Source organism: Cibotium barometz, chromosome 4, assembly GCF_041138505.1.
Source record: "Cibotium barometz isolate CiBa-2024 chromosome 4, ASM4113850v1, whole genome shotgun sequence".
Lineage (NCBI taxonomy): Eukaryota > Viridiplantae > Streptophyta > Polypodiopsida > Cyatheales > Cibotiaceae > Cibotium > Cibotium barometz.
Window position 1 is genome coordinate 31,478,661 of NC_141049.1, and position 15,870 is coordinate 31,494,530.

General features: G+C 44.3%; 1 protein-coding gene across 1 annotated transcript; it reads left to right on the plus strand.

Moving 5' to 3' along the window:
• The first annotated feature begins 7,571 nt into the window (after positions 1-7,571).
• Positions 7,572-12,191, plus strand: LOC147639156 (uncharacterized). The gene is made up of 7 exons (XM_086787907.1): positions 7,572-8,619; positions 9,651-9,768; positions 9,919-10,253; positions 10,346-10,447; positions 10,547-10,666; positions 10,751-10,870; positions 10,966-12,191. Exons 1-7 carry the CDS (start codon positions 7,658-7,660, stop codon positions 11,957-11,959), a joined length of 2,751 nt encoding a protein of 916 aa, XP_086644033.1. The 5' UTR covers positions 7,572-7,657; the 3' UTR covers positions 11,960-12,191.
• Positions 12,192-15,870: the final 3,679 nt, after the last annotated feature.

Below are 15,870 nucleotides of genomic sequence, written 5' to 3' on the forward strand. Positions count from 1 at the left end.
TTCCATGAGAAGTATAACCAGGCTAGCCAAGTGAACAACTAAATAAATATCCTACCAAGAGCTCCTCTAACACAAAAAGTAAACCTCATCACCTTACCTCCCACAAATTCATAAGCTAGAAAAACCATTACCTCAGATGATATCCCATTGGAAGGGCATAACCAAAAGAAGCTAGATATGATTCTCTTGTGGGTAACACTGATCTCGATACCTTACCAAAAAATAGTTGGTTCTTTGTGGATACCCTTACCCTCATCAACAACTGTACCTTGTCCCTTTACCTACACCTACTTCAATTTCTATATCTTTTTGTCCCTTTACCTACACCTACTTCAATTTCTATATCTTTTTGTCCCTTTACCTACACCTACTTCAATTTCTATATCTTTTTATTTGACCCAATGTCTCCCCAATGTCAACCCTCACTTCTACACCATCCTTGCCCACATCAACACCTCACGGCAACTAACCCATATCAATCTTATGTCTTTGTATCCTTGCTTGCATCAACACCTCACGACAACTAAACCTTGCCACCCCCCTCTTCTATGACTAAGCCATCTCCTCCTTGGATATCTTTCGTGGACACACCATTCTTTTGTTCTCCATTGAATCTCACCTGATTATGTCTAACCTTGCCATGTGATTCCACTTCTTTGTCAGTTCTACACTTTTTTTTCAAGGAAGACCACTTCCTCAAACTCATAGCACCACCTGACATTAACTACCCCATCAATGAAGATTTGCTTCACTCTGCCATGCTAGCCATGAAGTCCCTTGCCACCAAGGGTCGGTCGACCTACTGCCAGCTTTGTCACATGCCCAATAACCAATGTGACCCACAAGGTATCGTTCGACTATATTAAATAATCTACATATACCTCGAGCAACCCCTCACAACAACCACCATTCATACCGTCCATGTGGCATACCCACCACAAGCCATCTCCAACGATGAGGTGCCTATTCCTTTTTTAGAAGCCACAAGCCTACATATGAAGACCCAAACTTCAAGAGAAGAATATCCACAAGCCAATGAGGCACACTCTTGTGTTGGTGACAAAGCAAATCAATAAGAGCAAAGCCCAAACTTGGCACTGAGTGATCCCACAACCACCCCCTATACACACACACACACACACACACACATACACACACACACACACATACAAACACACATATATATAGATGTATATGTATGTATGTATGTATACACACACACACACATATATATATAGATGTATATATATGTATGTATATCTACACACACACACGCACACACACACACACACATACATGTGTGTGTGCGTGTATATATGTATGTATGTATGTATGTGTGTATGTTGCATGTGTGTGTGTGTGTGTGTGTGTGTACACACACACATACATACATACATATGGCCTCTACACTATTTCTCCCATAAGATTCCACCCCAGATTTCCCTTATCACATGTATATTACTTCCACACTTTTTTTGCATTGCTAGTTGGTGACATTTATAGTAAGTGGCGCATGTAATTAATTTGGTTCTCATGTGAGAGTGTCTCCCTAAGATAGAAGGATCCACATAAGAGATACAAGATCCCTCTGAAGTGGTAGAGGAGTTTAAAATAAAAGAATTGGAATCCAAGCAAGTGCTAGAATGCACTTACTCCTAGGCACAACTCCAAGAGACAAGTAAGGACGAATCTAAAGAAGGAGATGAGGTCCAAGCCAAAGAAGACAAAGTTCAAGTTTTAGATAAAGAGAAGGCATGAATAGATCTATGCATGACTAGAGCTATGTGTATAGCTTATGCATAACTCTATTTATACATAAAGATATATACAAATAGCTTTTACATAGAGCTCTTATGCATAGATATATGCATATAGAGATAAAGCAAAGAAAAAATGTCATGTGTATTTGGGTTCTTAAGTCATCTTCTTATGCTTATAGTATTATCCATAGAGCTTTTGCATAGAGTCATGCATAAGCTCTTGGCTTATGCTAACCCCATTTCTTTGAATGTGCATAGTGTGTCAACTTCAAGCATCTTCTTTGACATAGGAATCGTATGCTTGAAATAAATCCTCATAGGATCAGACATAGGAACACCCAATGTAGATTAAACACACTCTCTCTCTTCTCTTCTGTATGTTTGATTGTTTGTCTATCTCTGTCTCTCTCTAAACCAATGCTTATTATCCACTTTACTTTTATTTGGTGTGAAATATAGTTAGGAGAGGCTGAAAAAAATAGAGAGATAAAAAATTTGTTATTTTATGTATCTTTGTATGTGTATGTGTAGAAGCAAGCACAAGGGCGATTGAATCAAAGTTGGTACTTTCAAGTATAAATCTGTCTTCAACTTGAGGTTAGTTCTTTTGATGCTATCACTGTCTCTCTCAATTTTTGTGTTGAAAAGAGATGCATAGAGAGAGAGAGAGAGAGAGAGAGAGAGAGAGAGAGAGAGAGAGAGAGAGAGAGAGAGAGAGAGAGAGAGAGAGAGTGGGCAGACAGAGGATTGTGTACATTAAGATACTTAAAAAAGGAAAAAAAAACCTTTCATAGAGACATATATGTATCACTGTGTACTTCTTTCTGTTGCGGTATACATATAGGATACTAGGGTCGGGTTTATGTTGGCAAAGATACATAGAGATAATTGTAGATCTTTAAGATTTTAATTTTTGGTTTCAGCAAATGGAGCTTCAAAATGATAATAACCACTCCAAAGATGTAGTAGCTGTGGTATTCTTGCAATGAAGAAGTAGCTTTGTCTACGTCATATGAGTTGATGAATGTTTGAGCTGCAAAGCACCTTGCTCTGTCAAGGTCTCCATTTGGACAAACAAGCTCTAAACGTCTTCAAACTATTGCGGATACATGCGACCGCACTGAGAAAATTTCGGTTTCTTGCAAGGAGTACTTAGATGCCCTTTGGGATGAGATTCGTGGAAGTGGCAGCCAAAGGGGAGATACGTTGAGAGATGAGTTGACTCATCATCTCCATCGCGTCCATGACAGTAGTGGTCGCATGGAGGCAAACCAACTAGGCATGATTTCTGTCCTGGAGAACATGCAATCTGAAATTGGGGAATGTCTACGTGGATGTAATGACAATGTAAAGAACACGTAGACTCTCTAAAAGATCAAGTACGTGCGTTAGGCATGATTTCTGTCCTGGAGAACATGCAATCTGAAATTGGGGAATGTCTACGTGGATGTAATGACAATGTAAAGAACACGTAGACTCTCTAAAAGATCAAGTACGTGCGTTAGGCATGGAGGTATTGAGCCTAAAGATATCTGTTAATTGACTCAATGCAATTATGAAAAAGATGTGCCGTGTTTTAGAAGCTAGGGTAGTTTCTTAGAGATTTTGTGAGAGGGATGATGTTTTTTTATCAAGGGTCAAATTGTGTTCCGACTTTTAGAAATTTTGGCTCTTCATTTTGGCGATATATATGAAATTTTTATTTTTTCAAATTTAATACTTCTCTCTTCTATCTCTCAACATGTTTCAACTCTGCCTACCTTTCTCTCTCTCTCTCTCTCTCTCTCTCTCTCTATATATATATATATATATATATATATATATATATATATATATATATATATATATATATATATATACATATATATATGTATATATATATATATATGTATATATATATATATATGTATATATATATACATATATGTATGTATATATATATGTATGTATATATATATACATGTATATACATATATATATACATATATATATATATTTACATATATATATATATATATATATATATACATACATATATATATACATACATATATGTATATATATATACATATATATATATATATACATATATATATATATATATATACATATATATATGTATATATATATGTATGTATATATATATATATATGTATGTATGTATGTATGTATATCTATGTCATTGTCTCTCTCTTTGTCTATCTCAAGTATTATGTCGTTTGAAGTTAAGAAAAATAGTATTTGTAATTGTGTGTTTCGAAGGAGATTAAAGATGGCTAGGAGCTGTACATACTTGAGCTCGAACCAAGTTCGTCGGCTTCGAATTTTGGATGCAACACGCATGACTCACCGTAAATGGTCACAGACAAGGACTTACATTCAAAAACAAAATGGTGCTAATTTTACAGATTACTTTGCCATAGCTAGAATTGAAACATTTGGAAGGGTTGAAAATGAGGAGCATAGTGAACCCCATGACGGAATCAGAACTATTCTCAATGCTACGGGTCTTCAAGAACCTATTAATGAACATCACAATGCTCAGACATATAGAGATTTGGCGCGGGGCCCTTTCTCATTTGATTTAAATGAGCTACCTATGGATGATACTTTACATTTTATAACATTTGTCGTTGGTGATGTGAAAGATATTAAATCTCAATGTCACTCTATAAGGCGGGTGTTTTCTTTGCCTCGGAATATCAAGCACCCAGCAACTATGGTGGTATATTCTGGAGATTGTACTCTTCACTCATTTAGGAGCCCTTTCTTGCAAGTGTCATTTTTGTGGTGCAATGATTTGGAAGTGTGAGGCGACAAGAAAGCTTGGAGAATATGTGGGCAAACACTGTTGTGGAAGTGGGAAGGTCTCTCTATTGTGCCATTGGAAAATCCACCTCCTGCATTGGTCGAGTTGTTGCTTGGTAATGATAATGCAAGTAAGGAATACAGAAAGAATATACGCTCTTATAATAATGCCTTGGCATTTGTTTCACTAAGTGCTCACTTGGATAGTCAATTCACTAGGGGAGGAGGAGTATTTAATTTTCGAATCCATGGTATCACCTATCATTCTGTTGGTTCTATCATACCTGATGGAACCCGAGATGCGGCTCCTCGATTTGCTCAGCTTTATGTGTATGATACAAAGCATGAATTAGAGAATAGACTTCATGGAATGCCCTCTTTAAATCACAACATAGTTGAAAGGTTGCAAACAATGATGTATGTACATAATCCATACGCCCGTGCACTTCGTTCAATGAGAGAAATGTTGCTGTCAAGTCCACATGCAGATTTGAGAATGGTTATTCACCACTGAAGCTCAATCAACCTCACGGAAATACTTGGTCCCTACTACAAGAAGTGAGGTAGTAGCTATCATGCCGGGTCAAGGAGATAATTTTCATGTGGGGCATAGAGACATTCAAATAATGTCACGCACAGGTGCTATAAAAAAAATATCTAACGGTTGGCATGTTGGAATTCCACTCAATAGAGAAGGCTCAAATGAGGATACAAAGACCATAACTCAATGACAATATTTAAATGCTTATATAGACTATAGATTAGGGAAGATACAAATCCATACCTGTGGTCGTCTTTTGCAACAGTACATTGTTGATGCATTTAGTAGCATAGAAGAATCTAGATTAGTATGGATACGCAGTAACCAGAAAGCATTGTGTGCAGAAGTATACCAGGATCTTGCAGCAGATATGGTTAATTTAAGTGATGGAGTTAATAGAGTCCCTACATTCTTCTCTTTTTCTCTTCCCCTTATCCAACGATGAGAAGGAGGCAATTTCTTGTCAGGTTAGCTTTTGGTATGTCAATGAATAAGTCCCAAGGACAAACATTGAGTGTATTGGGACTTAATCTGGCCATGCAAGTTTTCGCACATGGACAATTGTACGTCGCTATGTCATGTGTTAGATCATCCAATGTAGTGAAAGTGTGTGTAAAGCATATTGTGGAATATGAAAGTGGCACAACAGGTTCAAATGAACTCTTCACAACCAATGTTGTCTACAAGGAGGTTTTGCAAATGGCATGTCAAAGAATTTAAATATAAATGGCAGTTTGCAAATGTAAGAGAATACATTTAAACCTTTCTTTATGTAATGAAGGAAGCAATTGATTGGAGAATGTTTCTGAAGGTGTGCAAGTGCAGTCTTTGTTTGCTTTTAGATTGCTTTTATATACAGTGCTCTTATATTGTGTGTGTGTGTGTGTGTGTGTGTGTGTGTGTGTGTGTAGAGAGAGAGAGTATGTGTGTGTTATATTTGATATCAGGGATATATTGCTTAGGATGGAGAGAGAGAGAGTGTGTGTGTGGCAAGAAGATCATTTTCGTTTGTTTATGGTGATGGACAAGATATTGAAGGTGAATGTTTTAGACGTTTGCTATAATTTAGGTGTTATTATTTTTTTAAGATTTATTTAATATTCATGGCTGAATTGTAGACCCTCCATTTTGGGAAGGCCAAGCAACAACTTCTTTAATTATCGAATTGTTAGAGAGCACTGGTGTTTTACGGTATATATACAAACTTTCTTTTTATGTAGCTTTTATGTTTTGTTTGATTAATTTATATTTTTATTGAAACATTCATTTGCAAAACAGGGAATATCTTAACTTTTTAGAACCCAGATTATTGTTGGATTTGTATGGTCGAGACAGTTACAAAACGAGAGCTTTGGGCTCGTAGGAATTTACAATCTACGATTGTGGAAGGTTGCAGATGAGCTTCATGTACCTGTAATGTTTGTGGATTATGAAAAGCCTGATAAGTTAGATTTTCGGTGCATAGGCACTGGACAAAACATAATTTTTCGATTTGCTGTTTACAAGCCCGTTCAAACGACATTCGCCTCAAATATTGATCCACCAAATGAGTTTTGTAAGCTTTTATCCTTATTCAACTTTTTTCTACGAGAGTTATATTTTCAATGCTAATATTTTTTATGGCATACATTTTGCCAGATGGAGGCGTGAGATATAGGTTACCAAGGAGAGAGAATCCAGTTGTCCGAAGATTGTTTTGAGGTTGTGTTCAAGTGTGTTAAGATACTCATCATTTTATGGGTTTGTAATGCTAGACACTTCTATATGGATATATATGGCAATCACGATGTTTTTATATATTAGTTTGGCAAGTTGAGGGCGATGTATACATATATGTATGAGTGTGACCAGTATCTATGGATATTATGGGTGCGTGCACATACACACATATTTACATGTGTGTATGTGATATGCACACATGCATTCATAGGCGCGCACACACTTACACCAGTTGTGGTATGTATGGTTTCAATGGATTTTACGTACACGTACTCATACGTACATGTACATACATACGTACATCTTTATGCGTGTTTGTGCGTAACTCGATGTGCCTAGCTTCTGAAAGGAAAGGAAGGGTGATTTTACACATATTTCTTTTGCATGTACCTAAATGCAAAATGCTTCTTGTCCGTCAGAGACCAGTCGCGACACTAGTTGACAAAAGAGAATGTGTTCCATTCATAATCCATGACCATGCTTTTTTTTTTAAAGTTTGGCGTTAGAAGCGGGCTTAGTACCCATGAGACCCCCCTTATCCCACAAAGCAGGGGCAAGGCTTCAATCGGAACACAAGGGCAAGGCATCAATCAGGGTAGCCAACAGGGTTCGAACCCATAACCTGGGTTTTGACAACGAAACGCCTTAGCGACTGAGCTACCGCCCGATGATATGACCATGCTTTTTTGTACAGTGGGATGATGTATTCATTAATTGGGGTTCAGGGCTAAACTCCTCATCAATGATATCATTTTGTATAGATTTGGGGTTTAGGGTTTAAGGGCTTGACTGTGAAATTTATCAGCCCTCTGCTGCGGTTGAACGTAGCATGGCTTCTTCACAGTTCTACTATGTGTGTCTCGCTCACAAGAGCATTAGGTTTTGCAGAGCTCTTCTGTTGGCCTCGCCATGCCCTGTGCCTCGCTCTTTTCTGCACGCTCAGCCCATGGCCAAGGTCATGCCCACGCTTCTTCTACCCCACGTCTCCTTCCATAGCCGTGGCCGCCATGGCCATGGCCAGAACTGCAGCAGTTGCCTCGCCCCCTTCGCCTGCAGGGCTTATTGCGCCAATGCCTCCAGCGCAGTGGGAAAAACAGCAGAGGCCTCTCGAAACGCTCGTGAGGAGATACGCAAGCTCGACGAGGAAATCCGCAGGCTCGAAAAGCAGAGAAGGTCTGTGGGGAAAGAACGAAATGCAAGAATTTCAGGGAAAGGAGGAAAGGCAGTCTACGGCGGGAAAGGAGGAAATGCAGGCTATGGCAACAAAATGAAAGCGCAGGGTCTGGATTCTGCAGAAAAGTCTAGGAAGTCTGCTGCATCTGGCAGCAGGCGAAACACTAGCACCAGGGCAATGGCGAGCAGCGGCGGAGAAGAAGAAAATGATGATGATGATGATGATGAGCTTGGGGAAGATTTCTCCTCGGACGCAGACATGTTTATGGAAACAACTGATACGGAGAGTGAGCTTGAGGCCGAAAGCCCTACCTCTGCAAACCTAAAACCTAGCACTAAAACTACTGAAAACCCTAACCCTAATCCTGTTGAAGATCTCAACCCTAACCTGGAAGCACCTGTTGCAACTGATGAATCTGCTGATGGAGTACAGACCAGTAAGCATCCATGGAAGGAGTGGAATGCGTTCTTTGATGTTCTGAATCAGAAGAACTACTTCAAAGAGCTGCCACAATCTGAACTCGCCATGAAAGGTGAGGGGTACCTGCGCTTCCAGTCTTCAACTCACATGAAGCACGCAATTCTGGAGTTTAGCCGGGAGCGAGATGACGTAATCAGGTGATTTAAAAGGTTGGAACAATTGATTTTTTCTTGCAAAAAGTCGCAGTAACTGTTAAGTCTGCCAAAGAAGCAGGATTAATCGATATGATTTGGAGTAATAGTAAGTGTCCCTTTTTGTTGTACTAACCTTGCTTATGATTAAGATTTTGGTACCTACTTAGAGTATGTGGCATTATGAAGTTGTATCGTGATCTGTACATATTCCTCCTATTTAATTTCCGTACATTTGTAACAGCCTCATGAATATGTATCGCTGTTTTAAATTTGATGTTTCTCTCATTTTTTGTGGTTTTAATTGTATTGTGCACTGCATTTTTGTACCATGATCTCTTCTTTCCTTCTTAAGCTTTGATGTTAGACCTCTCAGATGTTCTTCCAACCCTGCTGTGTTGTCAGAAGTTCATTTGCCTGCCACATCTTCTGCACTGCTCAGAATTTCCTCGGTCCCTGCTGAGTTGTCAGAGCAATATTTGTCTGCCTCCAAATGTTAACGTTACCATGCTGCTGACTTGTCAGATCATGAGCTCATCTGCCTTCTGAGGCAGTGATGACTGGGAAAGGCTGCAGGAGGCACTTTTGTCCTTGGTTAGATCGGGGATCCACCGGAATTATTTATGCAATGTGCTTTCATGGGCAAAAAATTGAACACCTCAATCATTGGATCTGATATAATGCAGTGTTAAAAGCGGTTCACAGAAACTGTTTTCCTTTTGCGATTGGTATCATAAGCTGTCAGCAGCCATGAGTTGTGTTTCAAAAGATGCCCCGTGCTACGCAACCTACTCTGTTAGACTTTGCTGTTATAGTGGTGCGTCACGCGTGTAGCATCGAGTGGACCTATGACTTGCCCTTCCATTGTACCTGTGCATGGTCTTGACCAATAACATGTCCTTCCAATTCTGTACCTATTGCTCTTTTGTTGCCTCTTTGCAAGGGACGGTCAGGCGTTAAACCTGTTGGTTTTGTCCCTTGGCATTTATAATATTTATACAGGTTTTTTTAGCCCACAAATCTGGTTGCATGTGCAGGTTTTTGACAAAAAAACACATAAGGACGGTTGTAAGTGTAGGCTGTCCCAGTACAGACAGGAAGGTTGTCAATGCCAGCAAACGACTGCGCGTGCTTTGTGAAGTCCCAGAAGATGAGGTATGTATATGATCCTGGTCATTTAGCTTTCTGGTGTAATCTTTGTGGAGGCTTTGTGTAAAAGAAAAAAGGCAATCCCCAGCTCTGTAGCAATATCTGTGAGTCTCACAATGCTCTGATTTATTATTATGATTATGTTGTGCTTGCCAGGTTTGTCAGCAATGTAAATTGAAGACTTTCTGCACCAGGGCATTTGATGAACCGTCTCCAGATTTGAATGCAGAAACAGTTGATGTGGTGCGAGTCCTGTATTCATTTGCACTGAATGCCTCTCCTGTTGCAGAGTCACAAGTGTCGTATCCCATTGGTGTCGTTAAGTCAGCCTGTCATCTCCTGGATGAAATCGTTCAGCTCAGTGCTTATCCGAAGGATCCTGGCCTTCCAACTCCAAAGTCACGCCTGCCAGTAAAGCAGCCTGTGGCTGAGAAAGATGAAATTTATAGGCAGAATCCGAATCATAGGCCTGGGGACTGGACTTGTCCTGAGTAGGTTTTTTGTACCTTTTCTTGCTACACTGGAAAGCTTTGAATGCCTGTGATCTAGGCTGATATGAGATGATCTGTCCGGATGAGTGCAGCTGCAATTTTTTGAATTTTTCAAAAAACCGTGAGTGTCGGGAGTGTGGTACTTTCAGGGAGAGCTCAAAGCAACTCGAGCCTGGTGACTGGGAGTGCCCCGAGTATGTCGGCTGTTTCTGTGTGCTTTCCCTTACCTTCTTTGATTTAAAGCTTGTATTGTAGTATAAAGTCAGAATTTGTTGTGTATTTTTATGATGCAGGTGTACGTTTGTGAACTTCCGAAGGAACAAGGAGTGTCGTGAGTGTTTGACGCCACGGCCTCCAGACAGTGACTCAGCTGACAGTGAGAATATGATGCCAGGCGATTGGAAATGCCCAGAGTATGCCTTGCCTTATATGCCTTATGTGATAAGATGAGCATAATATGGAGCTGTAACACTTAGACACAGGCATTGGTGATGCAGGTGTCAATTTGTGAACTTCCGCAGGAACAACAACTGCCGCAGGTGCTCAGCCAGACGCCCTAAGAGCACTGAAATGCATGGAGCAGAAGAGCTTGAGCCTGGAGATTGGAAGTGTCCGGGGTATACTGTTCAGTTGCTCCACCCTTGCTTTCACAATGAGTCTTTCATATTGTTAGTGGTTTGATTGGGAGAACAACCTTTTTTCGATGCTGCAGGTGCAATTTTAGGAATTTCAAGAGAAACAAAGAGTGTCGAGAGTGTGGAACATTGTGCCCGGAGCAAAGCAGAAATGATGACCGCTGGGGCCTAAAGAAGGCATCAGCAGGATCAGATCGAGGTTGGGGCTCTGGTAAAAGTCTGCAATCCTCACGTACAGAAAGCAGTGGCAATGGCAGTCGCACGAAGTATCAAGAATGGAAACCGGATCTCAACAGACAAATGTCTAATGACACAGATGATGATCTGGAGGAAGATGCAGATGTTGTTTTCAACCGTGATGAGGAGGATGATCCTCCAAGGTCTTTCAAAGCATCTGAAAGAGGCACTAAATCTAGGGATCATGTCTCTCAACGCATTGCTACTCGTAAAGGGCCAGTTACTGACTTTGATTTTAGTGACTTGGATGACGAGCTTCCCAAGAAATCCGGCAAACAACAGGGAAGACACAGCTATGCTCCAAAAAGAATTGGCAGGGATGATGACGACGACGACAATGACATGGAAGATGAGTTGAATGATACAGACGATGAGCTGAGTGAGGAGGAAAGGCCTATTTCTAGGTCTGCATCAAAGCGGGCATCTGCTAGGGGCAGAGGTTTCACAAGACGGTGGGATGGTGATGCTAGTGATGATGAGGATGATGAAGATTTTTCTGATGATGAAGATGGTTTTGGAAGAGGGAAGAGCAGAGGTGGCTACAATCAAAGTCGCCGTGGAGATTGGAGAGGAGGAGCTTTTGGTAGAAGTAGTAGGGGCAGAGGTAGTTTTTCTGGATCATCGGGTGATGGAGGAGGTTACAGTAGAGGAAGGGGGGGAGGAAGAGGTGGAAGAGGAAGAGGAGAGGGGAGAGAAGACAGAAGGTTTGAGGACAGGTCTAATGGTGGGCGTGGCGCCTCAAGCAGAGGCAGAGGCTCAACCCGAGGGAGTGGCAGAGGAAGGGGTGGATGTGGGCGAGGAAGAGGAAGCTCTAGGGGAGGTAGGGGGAGGTAAGAGGATCAGGAAAAAGAGTGGAGTGTTGGATGGTAGAGTTTTCCTCATCATGTGCCATGGACTTGATTTGGAAAGTTCATCACTGTTTTCTTCTGAAGCCTTAAGCTGAGTCCAATTATTCACAATTTTGCTCAGTTTTTATGTTGCACCCAGCGCTGGGTGATGAGCAAATGCCGCTTTTCAAATTTGTGTAGCTCAATAATTTCTATTTTCAAAGGCTGATTGATCTACATTTTGACTGGTTCCTCCTGTACTGGTTTTTGCTCTTCATTTGTTAGCCTTTCCATCCGATTTTTTATTCTCGAAGCTGCTTACACAACCATGTCCATCCTGTAAGCTTTACTGCAGCCACTGATGTTGGATGGACGGACAATTTTGTCTTTTCACCAAATTAAACAGGTTGTTCTGGCAGCTAGGTTCTTGCAGGACTCTCCGCATTCGACATAGCTTCAGACTCTGATGGAGGCTCCTCCCGCCCCACCTCAGAGGGACTCTCCCGCAGCCCCCTCGCCCGCCCCTCTGAGGACACCCCCATCAGGCTTTCTCTTTCGGAAGAGGAAGCGAGCCTCGCCGCAGAGGTGGAACGCCTCCAGGCACATTCCACCATCTGTCGTATAGTTGGCACTCGCCCCAGCAGAGGGGAGATCCGGGATCTTCTCCAGGCCCGCCTTCTTGCAGATGTGGGCAAGATCCTGGACGTTCAGCTACTGGGCCGTGGACATTACCAGATCGAGTTCAAGACAGCCCAGAGCGTGGCCAAGGTCCTAGCCATGAGTCCCCTTGACATCAGGGGCGCTCGGGCATTCTTCAGACCTTGGCAGCATGGCTTTGACCCAGCAGCGGCGGCCGAGCAGGGAGAGCGCCTTTTCCATGTTACAGTTTGCTTCCCTGGACTCCCGAACAGGGAGAGCGCCTAAGATAGGGGGGGGGATGGATTGATCAGAGAGTGGAGTTTTTGGAGCTTCCGAACCAGTGCTTTATCTGCAGGCAAGTCGGCCACCTGGCCAAGGCCTGCCCTCGCAGGAGACCCCGACCTTCACCGCAGTAGCAGGCCCCCGATGGCCCGCCCACAGATGCGGCTCGACAGGCAGCCTCCGAGACACCTGCTCAGCTCACAGAGACCTTGGAGTGGCAGCCTAGACAGGGCGCCGTCGAGGAAGACAGCCCCAGCAGCACGCCCAGAGACCGATGCAGCAGCAGCCACAGTCTCAGCATCACTGGGTTCCCGTGAGGAACAGCTTTGCTCCCTACAGGAGGGGATCCCAGCGTCGACTGAGGACCAGGAGATGCCAGCACCCCCTCCTTCGCCCCCTCCCCCCCCTCCCGCCTCGCTTCCACCTTCACCTCCTCCCGTCCCCGCTCCGGTTTTGGCAGCGGCTCCTTCTCCACCCCTTCTGCCCCCCCCCCCCCCCCCGCTCGCCTCAGCTCTCCGGGAGGCCGTGGCAGTTCCCTAGCGCTCACCTGCAATCCGGCGGACACTGAGCACCGACCTTGCTCGAGCACCATAGAGGAGACTTACCATGCCGATTCGGGCTTCACGGATATCCTCGATCCGCAGTCGGCTGAGTCGTCTCGACACTAGACAGTGCTCGGAGGCTTTTGATTATTCCTTCACACGGCTTTTTGGAGCGGAGGGGAGGAGGCACTTGATTCAGCGGTGGCCTTCTCATTCCCTCTCTGTGGCCCTAGCGACCAGGAGTGGACTATGGATCTCGCTCTTAGCACTTTGAAGACTCAGGCAGTTGAGTTTTCTCACCATGTGAGCGATCTGGAGGTGACAGACGTGGTAGGCCGACTATGGGAGTTGGCTCATTTTTTCTTTGATCCCAGGAGTGTGGATGCCTCCGGGATTCGACATTTGGTGGTTCGCATAGTGGCAGACTTAGCACGCGACCCTGGATATGTATGCATACACGAGGTTGCTTTGTCTGAGCGGGAGGCAGTCGCCATGGGACACAGCCACACTGGCGCCTGGTCCGAGATTCTTGCAGCACACCGGGTGGGCAGATTCGCAGCCGCTCGGATGGGGACTATTCTCCATCTAAGCCGCTTGCGAAGGCCCGCCGTACGGCTGAGACAGTCTCCACCTTAGCAGGCCATCCATGAGGATCATCTCATGGAATGTACAGGGCCTTGGCGGCGCACACTATATACGTTATCGTGGTTGCTTGAGGCAGGAGCTTCAAAGATGCCTGGTTGGGGGCAGTATTGATATTTTGATGATGCAGGAGCACCATTTGGGTGAGAGCAGGATCCGGAGATACGGTTCGGTGATGCCTGGTAGATGGGAAACCTTTTGGTTTGTAGGGTTTGGCCCCTTGGGTGGGCAGGGAGGAGTATGTATGGTCATTGCGGATGTATGGCGGCAGGCCATTGTGGATCGCGGGATCATTGTGCCTGGTAGAGCACAGCATGTCCTTCTGAGGATGCATGATGAGCTCTTTGGCGTGCTCAATGTCTATGCGCCCAACCATGCTAGTGCCAGAGTAGAGTTCTGGACCCAAGTTACGGATGCATTGCCAGAGGCCGCACATTGGTGTGTCGGGGGAGACTTCAACATGCTTGAGGACCCGGCCGATAGGGTGGGAGGCAGTCATGTTACAGTGCACGGCACGGAGCTTGTAGCTTGGCAGCGATTTTGCATGACACTGAGGATCACTGATGCATGGCAGCATGAGGCTTTCTCCCGCTCTCAGGACAGTCTTAGTTTCTCTCGGTCGGATCGCCGGGGCAGGAAGGGACTAATCTATCATGGATTGATCGCTTCTATGTGGGCGACAGGTTAGGGGAGCGAGGGGGCTCCGTTGGCATTCTCGCTGGCACCTCTTTTTCAGACCATGCGCCAGTTATTTTGACACTTGAGGAGAGGACACGGGAGACCAGCTTGCAGTTGAGGATCCCAGAGAGGGTACTTACAAATCCTAGTCTCGCTGAGGACATTGAGAGGATATGGTATGATAGCCAGAGCTCTGACCAGGATGCAGCAGGCCAGTGTGCTCGGGGACTCATCGAGCTCAGCTCTTTTTTGCACGCTACAGCCTTGACACGGCTGGGAGAGACACGTGAGCGGGAGTGTCGGTTGAGACGTAGCCTTGCTTCGCTTCAGCGCTGTCAGGAGCAGCAGCCTACATGTGAGTGGGTGGCGTCCCAGCTGAGCCAGGCACGCCAGGAGGTTAGAGAGGCAAAGGAGCAGAGACATGAGTTCTACTATCGTCGCCAGGCCTTTCAGTGGACGCAGCTTGGTGATAAGAGTGATTGGGGAGTTTTTTGAGATCACTGGACCTCGCCATGCTCGAGCAGGAGTTAGCCAGCTCAGGAGGCAGGACGGATCAGTAGCCACCACTGAGCCCAGGGAGATCAGAGCCATTGCCACCGAGTTCTATAGAGACCTGCTTTCAGCGGAGCCAGCCACTGAGACTCGAGATGCTTGCAGACAGACTGTGTGGGTCCATGTGCAGAGGAGGGTCACAGATCGTATGCGTACAGTTCTGGGTGAGCCTCTTTCAGAGGTTGAGCTTGCTGAGGCCTTGAGGGTCCTTCCGCGCCATAGTTGCCATGGGGAGGACGGATTGACGCCTGCCTTTTTTATGCGCTATTGGGACCTTTTGGGGCCAGGCCTCCGCAGGGGCTTTCAGTATGTTTTGGACACTGGGGCGATGCCACAGAGCTTTTCAGAGGGCCTGATCTTTCTTATCCCCAAGGGGGAGGGAGTATCAGATGATATTCAACATTGGAGACCTATTACGATCCTCAATACTGTCTACAAGGTCTTAGCAAAGGCCTTGAGTTTGAGGATCTAGCCCTTCCTGGGGGAGTTGATTCATGCTACCCAGACAGGATTCGTCAAGGAGCGTAGTATCCTTGACAACATTTTCACCTTCTGGAGGCGACGGCCCGAGCTAGATTTCTCG